Source organism: Populus nigra, chromosome 3, assembly GCF_951802175.1.
Source record: "Populus nigra chromosome 3, ddPopNigr1.1, whole genome shotgun sequence".
NCBI classification, from domain to species: domain Eukaryota; kingdom Viridiplantae; phylum Streptophyta; class Magnoliopsida; order Malpighiales; family Salicaceae; genus Populus; species Populus nigra.
The window spans coordinates 4,362,500-4,380,477 of NC_084854.1; the positions used below are offsets into that span (position 1 = coordinate 4,362,500).

The 17,978-nt window shown below is 34.2% G+C and overlaps 3 protein-coding genes and 1 long non-coding RNA gene across 4 annotated transcripts; 2 read left to right on the top strand and 2 right to left on the bottom strand.

The window, feature by feature from the left end:
• Window positions 1-691: 691 nt before the first annotated feature.
• Window positions 692-6,457, top strand: LOC133689669 (geranylgeranyl transferase type-2 subunit alpha 1). The gene is made up of 10 exons (XM_062109634.1): window positions 692-927; window positions 2,334-2,458; window positions 2,552-2,714; window positions 2,799-2,959; window positions 3,041-3,145; window positions 3,568-4,362; window positions 4,449-4,623; window positions 4,986-5,172; window positions 5,513-5,940; window positions 6,063-6,457. The coding sequence occupies exons 2-9, from the start codon at window positions 2,343-2,345 to the stop codon at window positions 5,899-5,901; spliced, it is 2,091 nt and encodes a 696-aa protein (XP_061965618.1). The 5' UTR covers window positions 692-927; window positions 2,334-2,342; the 3' UTR covers window positions 5,902-5,940; window positions 6,063-6,457.
• An 863-nt stretch (window positions 6,458-7,320) lies between these two features.
• LOC133687933 (uncharacterized) lies at window positions 7,321-11,315 on the bottom strand. Its single transcript, XR_009841061.1, has 4 exons — window positions 11,079-11,315; window positions 9,458-10,921; window positions 9,106-9,221; window positions 7,321-7,598 (listed from the first exon to the last, which is right to left on the bottom strand). It is a non-coding gene; the product is annotated as an uncharacterized LOC133687933 (long non-coding RNA).
• Window positions 8,598-9,823, top strand: LOC133687932 (uncharacterized). The gene is made up of 2 exons (XM_062107285.1): window positions 8,598-9,395; window positions 9,497-9,823. The coding sequence occupies exons 1-2, from the start codon at window positions 9,351-9,353 to the stop codon at window positions 9,821-9,823; spliced, it is 372 nt and encodes a 123-aa protein (XP_061963269.1). The 5' UTR covers window positions 8,598-9,350.
• Window positions 11,316-12,107: 792 nt separating the features above from the next.
• On the bottom strand, window positions 12,108-14,820 carry LOC133687931 (nuclear speckle RNA-binding protein A-like). The gene is made up of 6 exons (XM_062107284.1): window positions 14,448-14,820; window positions 14,033-14,154; window positions 13,526-13,934; window positions 13,208-13,269; window positions 12,798-12,879; window positions 12,108-12,549 (listed from the first exon to the last, which is right to left on the bottom strand). The coding sequence occupies exons 1-6, from the start codon at window positions 14,488-14,490 to the stop codon at window positions 12,428-12,430; spliced, it is 840 nt and encodes a 279-aa protein (XP_061963268.1). The 5' UTR covers window positions 14,491-14,820; the 3' UTR covers window positions 12,108-12,427.
• Window positions 14,821-17,978: the final 3,158 nt, after the last annotated feature.

Consider the following 17,978-nt stretch of genomic DNA (forward strand, 5'->3'; position numbering starts at 1 on the left):
ATTAGATTTTATTTATTGAGAAGCTCTTTGATTTTTATTTAATTATACAATAATAAAAATAATTGTTAGAAAATATATAATTTAAACTCCATTCTAGCATAATTTCTTCTTATTTTAATAATATATTTTTTTAACAAAAAAAATATTTCTTTTTATCATGGATTCTTAATTTTATAAAAAATAAAATGAATTAGAATATATATATATATATATATATATATATATATATATGTATTTCTCATTTAATATTGAAATATTAATAAGTAAATTATTATTAAAATTTCATATATCATGATAATACATGATTATTTATAAATGAATTGAATATATTATAGTAATTTTTTTTAATCTTCTTAAAAACAATGATATTATTTTTAATTAGGATTCCACTTTTCTAATAAAAAACAATAATGATTAAAATAAAATTTTATTAAAAAAAATTAAGCAGTTTGTTTTGATTTGAAATACAGAGAAAATATATATTTTTTAATTTTATATATATTTTTAAAAATATGTATTGAGGTAATATGTTTTTATTTTATGTGTGATGAAAGCTAATAAAATAATAAATATAATAAAAACATGTTAAAAGTTTTTTTAAAATTTGTAAAATTAATCTTTTATTTTAATTGAATATTTACGAGCAATTTATTATTATATTTCTTTCCCTCCCCTAAATAAAAGCACAATCTTTCCCCGTCTCACTAAAATTAAAAACTCTTTTTTCCTTTTCTTTTAGTTGTTGAGAAAGAGAGAGTGGCTCAGTAGATCGAAATCTTCTATCTTTTGTCCAGTTTGGAGAAGATCTAAGCTTTCTTCAACGGAGTTGCTATAACACCCACTTTCTTCAATCGAAATCCTCAGGCACAGCTGGCTAGCTAGGTAGGGGTCATATCCTTCATTTTCTTGTTAATCTTCAATTCGGAGGTATGTAATTTGACTTCTGATATGAATTGTGTCCGACATTCTTTTGTCTTGAATGTTTCTTATTCTCTAGTCTTTTGTCTTGAATGTTTCTTATTCTCTTTCCGTACTTTGTTCCATTTATCTCAAATTTATTGATAATAGTTTGATGGTTAAGGAGGTTTGCTCAATTTCTTTATTTTTTCTAAATCAATACTTTGAGGCTAGCACTTAGAAGAATTTATTGAGTTCATTTACATGCACTAGGTCGATGGGAGGAGTGTGCATTTAAGATTGCCGGGAAAAAGTAGTTTTAATTGACACACAAACTGATTCGAGAATACCCTTATCGTCGAATAAAAGAAAAAAGTTGGAAATGACGGAGTAGACTCTCCTTATTCATCTTTTTGTAATATGGGATACATCTCCTGATAGATGAATACTAGATAAACGGGTGGATGACATTCCGAAGTCCCCTATCCACCCATTTTCAGGCCACATGCCACCGATGTCCTAGCAGCTTCCCGCTGGCAATTTCGACTACTTGCCTAAGTCTATGTTGTATTTACATGATGTCTACATGTTTATGTGTGTTGTGTAATAATTGAAGTGCTGGGTCACGCCATTGAGTGGCTACCTGAGAGTATGATGCTTCTGGGTGAATCTTGAGCTTAAATAAGTTGTTGATCGATGCCTCAAGTTTGTGGATTTATATGATGGCTCATTCGAGGTCTAATGGTTTGGTCTATCGGTGTAATGTTGTGATGAATATGCCTATTCCATTTGAGTGTGATGTGTGCTGTTGTATGAAACAATTTGATATTTAGTTTGTCGTTGTGTTTGTTTGAGATTTCATGCTATGGTTTCTCATTTTCATAAAACTTTTCAGAAATCTAAGTTTGAGCTTTGCTTGTCTTGGTTTGAAATTTCAAAAATTATTCCAAATTTATTCGCACTTGTTTGTCATACTCTACTCGTTTTTTGTTTCTTTCTAGGTTCGCTTGTTACTTTGTCAGCATGCATTTGTTTTTATGTCTTTTGCTAAAATTGTATGCGTGCATTGTACCTAGTCAAATAAATCCTTGAGGGTGATGGCTGATGGTGACATTTTGGACGAGTTCATGTCATATTTTTATTCTATTTGTTTAACTTTGATGTTAGTGTCATCGAGTTTTGAGGCTACCATTTTAGTTCTCTGAAATTTCCCCAGCAGCAACATGGCAACTTCATTGGAGACCTGGTTAAAGGCTAAGCTTTGTCTATTTGCTTTTCAAGAATCAAGTTGTGTTCTTATGCTTTAATTTGTGTTTTGAATACCTCTTTGTTATGTTTGTTTGCCTAGATTGTACAATGTATGTTTCTTGCTTATCATATTTTGATTTCACTTTTTTTCCCATGTTCAATATTCCTATTTGTGTGATCTTATGTAGACAAGGAAAATGCACGGTCGGCCTCGCAAAGCCCCAAAACCTGAAGATTTAGCTGCCTCCACTGCCAAAGCCGAGAAACTAAGAATCCTCCAATCTCAATTCCTTTTGAATCACCACCAAAAAATGTATTCTCCTTTTTCGTTCTTCACTCTTGTCTTAAGTTGAAAACCCCTATTAAGTGACCCTTTTACTGTCTCCTTTTCTTTTTCTGTACACAGTTATACGAAGGAAGCATTAGAGCTAAGCTCTAAACTTTTAGAGATCAATCCAGAATGTTACACTGCTTGGAACTATAGAAAACACGCTGTTCAGCACAGTCTTTTTGAGTCCAACTTGGATCCTGACTCTGTTAACTCAATTCTTGATCAAGAACTTCGAGTGGTCATTTTTCTCTCTCTTAAACCTCAGATTGATTTTTCATTTTCTATTCAATTAAAGTTAAAGATTATAATTACATATTTTTAGGTAGAGAATGCGTTGAGGCAAAATTTCAAGTCATACGGTGCATGGTATCATCGTAAATGGGTGCTAAATAAAGGGCATTCTTCTACAGAAAATGAGTTGAGGCTTTTGGACAAGCTTCAAAATGTAGATCCTCGGAATTTTCATGCATGGAATTACCGCAGGTGAAGACATGACTTTTAGGTTTTATAATTTTCTTTATTGAGTTATATGCTATTTGAAGTTTTTTTTCTTTTTTTTCCCAGATTCGTAGCGGCATTATTGAATAGATCTGATGAAGATGAACTGAATCACACACAGGATTTTATTGATAAGAATTTTAGTAATTATTCTGCCTGGCACAATCGAAGGTATTCTAATTAGTATTTTTTTTTTCAAAAGCTGCAAGTATTATGAAATTGCATCAGATGTTAAAACTGGAATTGCATACCGATTATTTATGAATGCAGGGTATTTTAACATGTTTATTTGTATTGCTTATATGAAATAAACACTGAAATTCAGTCCTTGCCAAATAAAAAGAATAGTATTTTGAGGAGTTTGTTTTCTAGTTAATTGAAGTAACTGTTCGTGGAACATATAGAGATGTCATTGTTCAAATTTTCTTGCCATTGTTCTTAAACCATGCTCTATGCCGATGTTTTTTACTAGGTATATATACAACATTACATCCTTGTTCTTGTTGGTTTGATTGTGTGCTTACAATTTGATGTGTCTTTTTTTATATGGGAAATTTTGTAAGTGTTATTAGCTTAATGTGAGAGTTTTGCAGTGTGCTTGTGTCTAACTTGATGAAGAAAAAGGTTCAAGCATTTTCACCGAAAGATGAGGTCTTGATCAGGGAGTATGAATTGGTTCGCGAAGCTGTTTTTACAGATGAAGATGATCAGAGTGGTTGGTTTTATCATCTTTGGCTACTTGATCAAACTGTTAAAGCTGAGTCTCCTCTGCTAGCTTCTTCATGGCCTGCTCATGGTTCTGAGATCACTCTATCCGGAGATAGGTACCTAGATCTGGGTTCTTCTTCTCCATTCAACACCGACCAATTTGATTCTGGATCGCTTCCACTCATTCTTTACTTCAATCAAGCTGTTGAGGGTGTAAATGCATCAACAGTTACAGTTTCATCTGGGTTAAACGTGAATATGGATGTAATTTGGAAACCTATTTTATCAAATAACTCTAAAACTACCCGAGTTTGGGTTGGACAATTGAAGTTTCCTGAGGTGGAGCTTGATTCTGTAGGAGCTTATACCATGGAGGTTACCCTTGGACATTCTCAAGGAATCATTTCTTCCAGTGGTTTTCACTATAGCCATCCTTCTCATTTTTCATTTACGGTGCATGTACAACCTGCCAAAACAGAACCAGTGGAAGGATTAGGTTCAGAGAAAATATCATGGAGAGATGAAAATTTTCATATTTATGAATCAGATTCTCTGGAGTCTAATTCAGTTCTCCCCTTTAACCACCTAAGTATTAAGAATGAACGTGAGCCAACAGATTCCTCATGGCAAGCAAAAATTATAGATGAAGAGATAAGCAACTTTCGTGAATTGTTGGACTGGTAAGCCTGCTTTTTTTGATGGGTAACTACTGTGCTTGGAATAGCTTATATTGCTAAGCCTAATTATTAACTTCTATTTTTTGTAGTAAAATTGGAAAACTGACACTTGCAAGACTGTTGACTGCTCGTGATGCGTTGATGTCTTCTGACAAACCAGTCCATTCTGAAGAAGTTCTTAGACTTTATAGTGAATTAATGAAGTTGGATCCACCGCATTCTCGATTCTACAAGGATGAACACAGCTTGGTTTTATTAGAAAAGGTGAATCTTCCTCTTTGGAGGAGTAATGCACATGAACCATGGCTTCAGTTTTGAAATGCACATAATGTATCACTAAATATTTTAAATTCTGGAGTGTGAGAAAGTGATATTTTTAAGTCACCCTGTGTATTTGTTCTTGCTGTTAGATTAGCTGAATGAATGGTTAATTACAAGAATGAGATAAAATTACTTGCTGAACGTCATTGGTGTTCTATTAGAGATACAAGCTTATCTTTTAAAATTTTTATGAAAGAGCGAAGTTTATTGAATTTTGTTTTTTAATTGTAATCCACAGGGATCTGGTTATGATAAAACAGTTTTGAGTTTTAATTAATCATTCTATTTTACCCATGATTCTGCAGGTGATTTCTGGTAGGGAGTCTTTACTGAGTTATTGCTTTCGCTATAGGATCTTAACTTCATCAAGCAGTAGCAATCCCATTTGCCTAAGGCTCAATGGATTATCATTATCACGATTGGGGTCTTTTGAGAAATTATTATGGGTCCAAATGCTAGACCTCAGCCACAATGAGCTCCAATCAATTGAAGGTAAAAAAAAAAATTATATATATATATATATATATCACACACACACACATACTTTTCATAATGAGAGAGGTCATTAACTGATTCACCTATCTGAGCTGCTTGCATTCTTATCAGTTTTTATCTTTCTATCTATGTGGTGCTTAAGAAACAACCAATATATTGTCATTTAATTTATTGCACTTAGTTACCGGTATTTGCACTTTACATGTGAATTTATTAAATAGTTTGAAGTTTTAGTTGACTCTTCTCAGTTTGCCTGATTCATTCTAGTGCTTAAAAGGCTACCTCATTTTCTTGATTGAAAATAAATTTATTCTTTGATTTTTGGAACTTGTGGCAGGTTTGGAGGCCATGCAACTTCTCTCACACTTGAATTTGAGTAAGAATAAATTTGGTAGTTTTACTTCTCTTGAGCCTCTGAGACATTTGAAGTCAATGAAAGTGTTAGATCTTTCATACAATGAGATAGGCTCACACTCTATTGATACAACAAGATATCTGTGCTCTTCTCCTTTGTGTCACTCAGTCGGGAGTGAATGGGATGGCAGTGAAACTGTGACTGATGGTGTGAGTTTGGTGAGCTATTGGGAAGCCTTTTTTATTTTGAGAGGCTTGAAGTTGACTCAAATAGACATAGCAGGGAATGCAATTGCTGATGAGAAATTTACGGCATTTCTGGCTAAGGTCCTGCCTGCACTCAAGTGGCTGGATGGTGTACAATTGAACTGATTTTGATTTATAGTGATTTTCACTGCTCCAAATCATGAGGTATGCCATACTCGTGGTGCTGAGTATTTAAGCTCCTTGTTCATGTATTAATAATATCCAAGTCGTGCTTTGGCTGCTTTCAATTTGGCATATATGGTGTGTAATGACTAGCTTATTCTCAGGAAAAAAAATTCGATTTTTGCTTCAAACATTCATCTTTTTGGAGAACTCGAGATATGGCATGCAGCAAAAAAGGTGTGATCAGAAACTTGTGATGGCAAGTCAAATGTAGCTGAAATCTACTATACAACATTACAATGAATTGTCAGATATAGATGAGATTGCTCGAGTAAATGCAACCCAAAATAACATATTGCACCAATAGACTATAATTACTTTCCAATTAGAGGAAGATCATGAAATATATTTGGATTTGGAGGAAGAGAATAGCTGTTTTGTATTTTAACTAGTTGCTAGTATTAATGTAAAATATTGAAAAAAATGTTTGTGTAAGTGGGTGGGTGGATTCTACCTTTTTCTTGCGATAATGATTGGATTCCTTTTGAGATTTTCTTCACTGCTCCATGTGTATTTGCAAAAATCATGTCTCGGCAAAACTTATTGTCTCTCATTCACATGGGACATCAAAAAGATCTGCCCCCTGGTTTTATAGCAAGCAGTAACAGCTACGTTATGTACATATTCCGGTGATCACCTAAGAAATTAGTAACAGCAGCATTATTCTAGTTTTCTGATTTGATAACCTGATTGACTTATCCTTGAAGAAATGGACAGACTTTGGGGGCTAATTAACCTTATTTTTGCGCTCCTTCTAAATTTTTTGTCATTATACCATTCCTTTAACGTGAGCCAAAATCCTCCTCCTTGCTTGGATTGGCCGCAGGGATTAGGGAAGAAATGTTATGAGATTACATGACACCATATATTTTCATGCGATGACCACCTTTTTTTAAGATTAATGACGTGGTGACAGGTGGGATTCAACCTCTTAGGTTGCAAGAATAGCAATGAACTGAGATTGCCAAGTTTACCCTTTTTTTAATGAATGAATATTGTAATTTTTAGTTTGGAAATGCTCACCCTTCTCTAGTTCAAGTCAACTTGTGACTAATAACTTTTTAAAATTTGAAGTATTTTAGTTCATTGGAGCTTTTCATGCCACACCACTCATGGTTCTCTCTCTCTGTTTTTTTTTTTTTGAGAATTTTCAAACAAGGTCCTTGATTGAAAGATTTCATTCATTTGCAGCTCAAACTCGAATATTGCTATAGTTTACCCTAATGGAATGATCACAATTATTAGAACAGCTACTAGGCAAGTTGCTGCGAGCAGTCTTTTCACTTGTTAACCGAGTTTGTTTTCGGAGAGGGATTGCCATGGGAAACAAAGCAACGAAGATCAAATAGAAAACCGGTGGAATGGCAAGCGAAACGTTAGTTTTATGGAAACGAACAGATTGCAGTTCCAAAATTTACATGAAAAGAGTGTTAGTTTGAGTAAGCATTTTCTCTGCTAACAAAAAGCACGAAGGCATATGCCGAACTAGGGAGTTGTGTGCTCTGAAGACTCAGTTGTTGATGATTGGAGATGGAAATGTTGATGCTGTTAAGCAGCTACTATGTGGAAGCAACGTCAAAAAAATTATAAGCTGACTTGAGCCCTCGCAAAAAGGTGGTGGAGCATCCTCACAGCGAGTCCTGTTGCAGTCAAATGGAGATGTTAGCAATCAAGTTAAATACAATGAAGAAGATTAAAGTCGTTAGAAACAAATGGGTGTAATTGGATGCAGAATCATGCAAAGAGAGAGCAAAACGAACCGAAATACAAAGAATGATGCAAATACATGAAAGGAAAGTTAATCCAATAGAGTTAACACCAGCATGTGCAGAGCTAATTTCATGCAGTCACAAATCATTGCAGTTCTAGGAAAAATTCTTTCTTCAACGACAATATTAATTGTAGGGAAGGCAGATGAAACGTAAAGGGATGCAAAGAAGCAGGTGCACAATCTTGGAACCCGTAAACTGAAATATTAATTGCTGGAAATGGCCATCCTCTGCTTTGACAGCGAAAGAGTGATCAAAACCGTTTCACATATTAATCAATGCGTTTATTGTACCTGCAGTAATCTGTGAAGGTTTCTATCAGTCTATTGCTACCAAAACAAAACCATTATTGTTGATTTGGAGCAGCCTTTCCTTCGCTTCCCTGCTTTCCATGTCTCTCTAGTTTAACTAAATTGGATTTGACACCAACAACCACACCTGGGTTTCTCTTTCCACCTTGTTGCTGCAAAGCATGAATGTAACACTTTTCTTCTCCATCCCCAATCTCATAGTTTTGAAGGGATCACACCCTTATTCTTCAACTAAAAGTATCTGTCTTTTATTCCTCTTTTATTCGCCTTGTGCCACTTTACTAAAAGTATGCCTATGATCATTAGGCATGATGTACTTGAAAAACCCAAACGAACACATTGCAATTTTAAGCCTCAAATGGAGGGAATGTTTTGGGGGGTTTACTGTCCAAATCCTAGAAAATTGCAAAATTGTTTTGGAATTTTTTTGGCAACAAAGTTGGGAAGGCTTATGACAGTGTTCTTAAATTATTATTTTTTTCCCGCAGTTTTGTTTGCAATTATCATCCACTAAGAAGGGCGTGAAAGCAAGTAGACTAAAATGCATGGAAAAGGAAGTGACAACGTTGGATTCATTCAAAAACTGTTGCCATAAATGGAAGCAGACGAAGAAAGTGAAAAAACTTTGCATGATGATGATTGAACATAAAGAAAAGATTTTTTGGACATTGTAAAAGAACGAGCCTGCACATGTGAAAAAGAAAGATCAGATGAAGCACGTGCAAGCAAGCAATTGAGGTTGCAATGATTGTCAAAAAAATGATGTCAGTGTGCATGGAGAGTGACTGCAAAGGTTGCAACGGTATTATTAATCCATTTGATTGTTTATGACGGTGTAAAGTAGATGTTCTTCTTTCATTAAATGATTCAAAAGGTGCAGTAAAGGTTGATGCAGAAAAGTGCGATGAAAAAAAGACAAAGTTGTCGAAAAGAAACTACATAGGCATTGAATGTTTGATTTTGGTATAAAGGGCAGGAATGACAAAGATGTTTAGTGTTGAAGCAAGCAATTGCATTTGTCAAAAACCTATGAAAGGGAAACATTTTATTTTGGTGAGTGAAGGTACCTTTGAGGATCACATTTTCTTGGGTGTTGTTTTCTAAGTCATCATGGGTTAACAGAGGAGGGCTTCCCTCTACTTCAACATGTTCTGCAAAGATGGCTCCTTCAATTTTGGTAAGACTGTTTCAAAAAATTCAGAGATTGATAAAGATACCATTAGTTTCTGTGGTCCAAGCACAAAAAAAATATTGTGAAGATTAAAGAGGATACAAGGCAATTTCTAGGCATTGTTTAACGATTGGTAGGAAGATGTATAACGCTGTGTATGTTGTCTCCTTACTCAGTGAAAAGCAGGTAATAACAAAAGTTACTGATATTCTAATTTAATATTGAGTAACTGAAGCGAGGTCTTCTACCACTGTATCGTCAAACTGAAGCCTTCTTGTTTGTGGCAGGCAGATGAGTTGGAGGTTGCCCTGGAGCTGAGAGGACTTTTGCTGCTGCTGCAAAGAAGATTCTGGATTAGCATGAGGTGGACCGAGGATTGCTCAGGTTATTGGCTCAATGGAGGGGGAGTGCTAGAGCTCGATGCATCAGCTGTTATGCTTGTTGAAGCCACTGTGAGATGTGTCTATGCATCAACAGGGGTGCTGTCCAGCCCCTCGTTCGAGTCATCATCAGATACGTTTGTGACAACGATGCCACATCGATTTATCACTGATCTGAAGGCTCCCAAACACGGATGGAAAACAGCAGCAATTGCTGAAAACGTTGAATTTTAAATTGTTAGTTAGAAATTTAAATGACTAAGAAGCTCATCTTGCACCCAATTAGAAAGTGCATGCCACTGTTTAAATGTTAATATGTCATTGAAGCTGATAACTGATAATGAAGCACAGTGAGCAAAGAAATGGTCTGATGGGTGTTCAAGAGCAGAGATAATGAAATAAGAAGAAAAACTGGCTCTTATAATGAAAGGAAAAGACAATTGGATTCCAGAATTACTGGACTTGCACCCATGAAAGCCACAAAACCAGATGCAAAACCATTAACCACTGAACCAACTCAGCCTGAAAAAACACAGCATGTTCATGATATCCTCTACTGTGATGTTACTGCCAAACTTCTGCAGACCAGCTTCACTATACTCCTCCACACCACTTTTTTTTTTATTTCTTTGAATGGAAATCAAAGGAACAGGTTATCATTGCTTGCTGTAACTAATCAATAGCACTTTTGTTCATTCCAAATAGGAAAAAGGGATAAAAGGAAAGTAACATCTGCAAAAGGAGAAAGGGAAAAGGATAAACTATAGTTTTTCATCATGGATGGACGCATGCGGATCATCAATTGCTCCATCCAAACTTAGACAGATTAAAAAGAACAACTAAAAAAGACCTGATCCATTATATATTCCAAAGAAAATAAGCATCTTCCGTCGAACCACAAATTTCAACATCACATAGTTAATGTAAAGCCTAAACATAAAAAGATCATTTGAATGCACACAGCACTATATTTCATATAACCTGGCAGCTTTGATTGTTACGCAGAATATAGAATCCAGAACACACTGATTCAGCACACACATATCCAGTGAGCCTTTTGTTAATTCCAACTCAAAAGGAGCAGGCTTTTCTTCCCTGCAGTTTAGCAGTTCTGGTAATCTGTTTTGTACCTCCATTTTACACAGTTAAGCAATTTAGCATTTCAGCAAGATTACAGATTCAAAGAGGAAAAAAAGCAAACACAAGATGGCAACCAAAGAAAGAAAGAAGGAAAACAAACCTGGTGAAGAAACCAATCAAGCTGAGAGCAAACCACAGCTGGAGAACTCTCTCACAGACACCACAGAAACAAACCAAGAACCCCAGAAAAGCCTGCACAGTCCAGCAAATAGAAGAAAAGATGAGAATGATTAGAGGCACAAAGTAGAGAAAAGGTGACCAGAAAACGCAAACAACATAATCAAAACCTACACCAACAGCTAAGGCAATCAAAATAAGAAAAATAGAAAACGAAAAGAAGAACAAAAACCTGAGACAAAGATAGATGTTCACCCGAGATAAAAATCCAAGGAAAAATAGTTTATATAGCAAAATTTAACGTGCACAATAAAGTCCTGGGGAAGAAATATGAAAACGCTGGCTAAAAAGAAAATAAATCAGGAGGCCGAATGACAGGAGTGGAAAAAAAAAGGCTGTCGGGTGAATAAAAACACGGGAACAAAACATGAAAAGAAACAAAAGGTAATCTAGTTCCACTGAAACTGAGCAACAATAAAATAGAGAGAAAAGCACCAACCAGGAAGGATCCAGGTACAACTTGCAAAAGGAATGTCAAATCCCACCCAAAGAGGAGCAGCTCTCCCAATGCCCAGGAATGACTAAACACCGTGCGAAGCTGTCTGTGCATTTAATGCACAATGATGGCAATATGCAGGCCAGCAGCCCCATAAAAGCCAATCAACAAACTTTGCAAGAGCCCGGTCAACATGAAATACATGACACTCGAAAACAAAAAACCAGTGAAAGTTATCTCCCAGGCGTGCCACATCCACATCCACAAGCCAGGAAACCACTCCAATGGACAGCAACAGCAGAACCCAAGCCAAAACCAAACACCCTAAGCCACCCCAACCAACGCACACAGAATCGCCTAGAAGAGAATCAAAGGAATACTGTTGTAATCCACTCCACAGTGATTACAGTGTATGTGCACAGTGTTCCCCAGTAAAATCACCCTGCCTATTAGTTTTTTTTTTTGTTAATTGTTAATAATAATAAAACAACTCCAGAGTAGAGAACATGCAATGGGCTCATGCCAGCATTGAACATGGCCCATGGTCTAGGGTACCAGAGGAGGATTTTCTGGCAGTGTATTCCCATTGAGTGGTTAAACTAACTCTAGCTTGAACTTACTCCAACCGGACAGCAAGAGGTTGAGGTTTGCTTGATTACCATTGCTTCGCAAAACATCTGACCACAGATCACCAAAATAATTTAAATTGTAATCAAGATTATAATTTTTATGGTTAAATCCTTGGATCAAGAAGGCAGCTTGCCCTTTATAATTAGAACATCAGATTATAGTATTATATTTGAACATGACTTTTACATCAAATAATTGTATCAGTCAAGAAACTCGTTGCGCAAAAATACACAATAAAATTTCCATATCATCACAAGGGTGGGGCTTCAAGCATAAATAACATGTAAACGACCCACAACGCCAATTGAGAAACAAGCCATTTCCTAGACTCCTCTGATCTATAGAAGTGAATTGGCAGTGCTAGCGGTTCACCCATGTAATCCAGAATGCAGAGACGTCTCTCTCTGAACCATAGCAAATCCAAGGCAATAGTTTAACTTCATTCCAGCCATGAGCTAACAGCTAGCGTGGGTCCCAAGCCGTTTCCCATCACGATCAGATGCAGGTCGGAAAGGAAAGCGAGCAAATTGGATTTTCAAGGTAGGAGAGTCAGATTTCTTATCATCAAACTTGTAACCTGCAGGAACATCCGCATTACACTGCCTGATTAAATGAAAGTTTCCCTGCTTAACTTTTAATTGATTGAACATTTCATGCTTTTCATAGTTTCCAATCAGTTTATTGCGATAAAGTATTATGTTAAACGATACATGACATAAATTTGTATAAAAGGTTGCTTTAATGTGATAAATGTTTTTCAATTGAAATCCGAATCATAAAGTAAACTGATAAAACCAAGTAATGTTTATTCTTTGTGCACTTTACCTTGAAGAGCTTCCATGGCAGTCGCAGCACAATTTGCATCAGTGAATTCCACAAAGCACAAGACAGTAGCCCTATCTCCACTCTGCAATTTACTTAAAGTAGAAAAAAGATCACCAAATATAGAAACATAAACCAAAGAAAAGGATAAGCCATTCAAAGGCAATAGCATTATATAAGGTGGGGGACTAAATGCTTCCTAGACAGGACCACCAGCATGAAAGGTATAGACTAAATTGCTTGATTATACCAGTCTCCAACACCGATGGAAATTTGTAAGCATCTTTCTGTTTGTAAACTTTAAATACATTGAAACTGGGATTAAAGGAAAATGGCACCACACAAGACAGCTCCTACTTTAAGCTCGGCAATGATGAATCTTTAACACACAAGTATTGCAGCAACAAGCTTACTTTCCTGGCCTCCTTGTGAACAACTCTGATTTCCTTGTAGCCGATAAATGGACGAAAGAGATCTTTGAATATAAATCAAGGACAAAACATTGAAATCACATAACATAGCAGTGTAACCAATAGATTTGCAGACACATTTCCTGCTACTTCTGCATAACGTTAGCCAGTAGCTGTCCTTCCTCTCGAGAAAATTTGAAACCGTTGCTCAAAGATGACAGCAAACAGGTAAACCAGAAATTATGTTATGCATTCATATGTTATAGATATTTCCTATGAAAAATGTGCTACATGCACCTGGATAATATCCAATAAGGATACGGCCTACTTCTCTTCTGGTACAATCAGTAGGGAGTCCATCAACAAAAAGAATGTTTGATTCCCCTTTTGGCACTGGAGGACCATCTGCACTTCTCAATGAACCAGGCCTGTCATTTATCATGTCAGGAATCGCTGCAGTAACACGGACTGAAGCATCCCCTCTTTGGCTTAATAAACTTGGATCTTCTAGTGGAGATGGGTACCCCTTTCCGGTAGATCCTGGAATTGCTCCACCAATAGCATGCATTGAAGCATCCCCTCTTTGGGCTAATAAACTCGGATCTTCTAGAGGAGAGGAATACCCCTTCCCACTAGCTCCTGGCATTACTCCACCAATAACAGGTTCAGGACGAAACCCAACACCAGAATAACCATTCAAACCATATGATCCCAGCTGCAATGGATTTATCTACAGCCAAAAACTATAAACTTACAGCATCGAAAATAAATATTAAGTAATAAAGATTTCTTTCTCAGAACAAAGTCACCATCAAGTAAACTTCTTACATCTCTTTGTAGAAAATCCGAAGAAGCACCCGGAAATTCAGTAGAAACCGGAAAACTATGAGATGCCAGTGGTGGTGCTTCAGTTGATACATAACCTGGAAAAGAAAGCCTTGAAACAGACCCTGAAATAGCACAGACCAAAACCACAAGCATATGTCTTGTTAAAAAAAACAATTGCTAACAACAAAACATAAGTACCCACTAAGAAACACAAGAGCTTTTACAAACTGATAGTATCCTAAGAAGAACTCAAGCACTGATTAGTTCAATTAAGGTTGCAAAAATCCATACTCATTGCTCAAATTTATGATTCTAAGCAATACATTAATACTTTAGGGTTTGGGGCACTTTAGGATTTTATAGCAGGAAATTAAATTTAGGGCTAGGAGTTAAGAGAAAGAAGGAAATTAAGCACCTCTGTCTTGAAGAGCATCGTATGTGTTGTACGGTTCCGCCATTACTAATGGATTCGAGGTTTCTGTTATAATGGTGATCCTTTCTGCTCTAGCTTAGACCAGCTCCTGAAAACATCCATGGACCTCCCGGGTTGAATATGTAATTACATAATCAAATAAATACTGCTTTTATATTTTTATGGAATAGGAATTTGATAAAACCAGAAAAATTGATTGATTTATCTGCAAACAAGTTTACTAATAATTTTTTCTTTGATTGTCATCAAAATAATATTCAGTTTTTATAGAGTAAAAATAAAGTATTTATATTTTAAATTATGCGAAAGCAAATAGAATCCCAACACAACACTATGAGTATGACAAATAAATTAGTTTCCTGCACAGGCGGTTTGGTACTCTCCATTACTGTCGTCGGTATAATATAAACATCATACAATAGCACTAGCTACGTTTCCAGAGCTCAGTTGCGGGTATGAATATGAGGTGTTTACTAATTCCTTGGGAGTAGTTTCTTTAAACAACTGATGTAGACTAATAATATACCGTCAAAACCTGATTTAACTACAAAAAAACATAAGTCAATGCCATTGATTTGATACAGAAAAAAAATTTGCCATGCAACATTGTTTTTGAAGAATTTTAAAAGATGGGCAGATCATGGGCCTGTCCCTAAACTCATCTTAGCAGGTTAATCTTGAAATTTTCAACTTGATTGTTTGTTTAGTTTAAATATAAATTAAATCATATAAAAGTTGTTATAAAATAATTTATTTAATTTGATAAATTCAAAAATAATATAGATTACCGATAAAAATATGGGCCGGCTTTTTCAAAGATAAGACGTTATATTTTTTATGGTTTAATATTGAGACAACAATGTGTTGGATTACTCCTATTCAACCCAAATTAATCGTTAAATTTACGACTCAGGTCATGGACACAACCACAATGTGTTAACACATACGATAAAATATCTCTTTCTTTCCTCTTTTCTTATTCTCTCTTGATTAGACCTTTATTGGTCTTGGATCGAGTGAGATTTGGAACTAAATGAAAAAGTTATTGGAGAATAAATAACTAAATTGAAAGAGAAGGTATTGGGCTCGGGTGGGATGCGATTTTGAATATGAATGAAAGGGAAGAAAAAAGTGTCTGGTTTGTACAACACACATGTTAGCGTGTGATGGAGTTGCTAACTTAGAGTGGCATATGCAACCCCCTCCACTCTCTATTTATAGCTTTCTTTGATGTCTTTGAAATCATCTTAAAGGAGTCTTTCTTTTAATATTGAGTATATCATTGTTTGAGCTCTGATGTTGCTCTGAGCTTTAATTTTTTTTTTCTTTTTTTATTTGTTTTATGATTTGTAAAGGGGTGCCTTTTTCCCTAAAATTTAATTTTAGTCCCTTCAATTTTAATTATTTAGAAAGCAAAAAATTTAAACAATCTTTTGATTAATTAAGCATCAACTAAATATCAAGATATTTATTTGATTTTATGAAAAACACACATCAAGCTTATTGAAACAAATTATTGAGGTCAAGGTCAAATAAAAGTAATGTTAAAGATCAAATCAAAGAAAAAAATGTATGGAAAAAAATATTAAAAATAAAAAAAGAGGTGCCTTTTTTTTGTTTTCTGATTTGTAAATGGGTGCTTTTCTTTCTAAAACTTAATTTTAATCCCTTCAATTTTAATTTTTTAAAAAATAAAAAATTAAAATATTTTTTTACTTAATCAAGCGTCAACTAAATATCAGGATATCTATTTGATTTAATGAAAAACACACATCATTCAAACAAATTATTGAGATCAAGGTCAAATAAAAGTAATGTTAAAGATCAAATCAAAGAAAAAAATGTCTGGAAAAAAATATGAAAAAATAAAGAAAAAAAAGCATTGTATAAATCCACATATACTTCCACGTGTAGAGTGGAAGAAACATCAGAATGCCTAGATCTTTTAGTTTTTATTTTAATAAACAATAATTAAAACTTGTAGTTGTTATAAAATAATTGTTTTATGAAAACATTGTATTTGTGGCAGAGTTGTTGCCTCTTCATGAGAAAAAAAGCAATTCTAGTATCCAATCTTTGATTTTTGTTCTATTAGAATGTATAACTTTTTATTTTAATTATCTGAGTAATTAATCTATGGATTTTGTTTATTAAATGCACTTTAAAAACCGAGTCTACCGACACAGCACAATTAAATTCTGCTTGAAATTATTAAAAAATAAAGATTTTAATAATTTTTAAAAATATTAGTAAATAATCAAAAAGCATATAAAAAAATAATTTTAAATAAAAAAATCTTTAAATATTTTTCCAAACTCGTTCTCAAAAGCTCATGAATGACAAAGAAACTTGAATGAAAAAAAAATCATAAATTAATCATTAAAATAGGTAAAATAAAAGGTCATCCAAACAGAATAAAAACCCATTTTTTGTCGTGCTAGTAAACACCCGCTAGCATTTAATAGCTTCATGTAACAGAAATCACTGAAATAAAAATAAATAAATAAAAATTCAGTCACCCACATAGGTAAAATAAAGGTTAGAAACTCGAACATAACAAAAATTAAAGGCAGGGTACTGGGATTTTATTTTATTTTATTTTCTCTGTGATATTGATTTAGTCTTCTTAGTTATTTCACTGCAATATTTTTTTTAATTGAAATGTCTTCTTCCTTTAAGTTGGTTATAGGATACCATGATGATGATAATTATTTTCCTTTTTTGTTTTGTGGTATCAAATTAGGCTATTTGTACAGAATAATTTTGGAGTCCATTGTTTTTTTTATGCAAGGAATCTATTTAATGAATAAGCATGTGTTTATTTGTAAAAAGATTTTTTTTTCCTGGTTTGTTAAACTATAAATATGGCTGCTGCTACTTGGAATTGCGTCCTTGAAAGTGTGTTTGATTTTTATTTTCAGCCGTTTTTAAAAGAATTTTTCACTTGAAAAAATATTAAATTAATAATTTTTAAATGTTTTTGAATGATTTTAATATATATGTATATTAAAAATAAATAAATAAATTTTAAAAATTATTATTTTAATATGTTTTTAATTTAAAAACATTTGCGCCACATTATTAAACACACATTTAATTTAACAAGGAGAGGGTCTCTGGATATCCATGGTGTTGTAAGTAACTTGTATTGTTAATATGCAGATCTTTCTTTCTACAAGCAATGAGGACAAACTAGGCAATTAATATACAGAAATAAAATAAATAGTGAAATAATAATGTTTGAAAAATATTTGATAAAATAACTCGATTTAATATTATTGTATTTTAAAAATATAATATTTACAATCCAAGTTTAATCAGTTTTCTCGGTTTTTTCTCACCCCTATCCATCTTCATCAATGTGATTTGTGAGAAGCACAATTAGTTCATTTTTTCTTCAAGCGCTAAAATCCAAGAGTAGTTTTTGTAGACAAAGTTGGAAAATCGTGGATACTTGTTCAAACCTGCTCGTCCAACAGAAGACACAGAGTCAGAAGTTCGTTCTTATTTCTT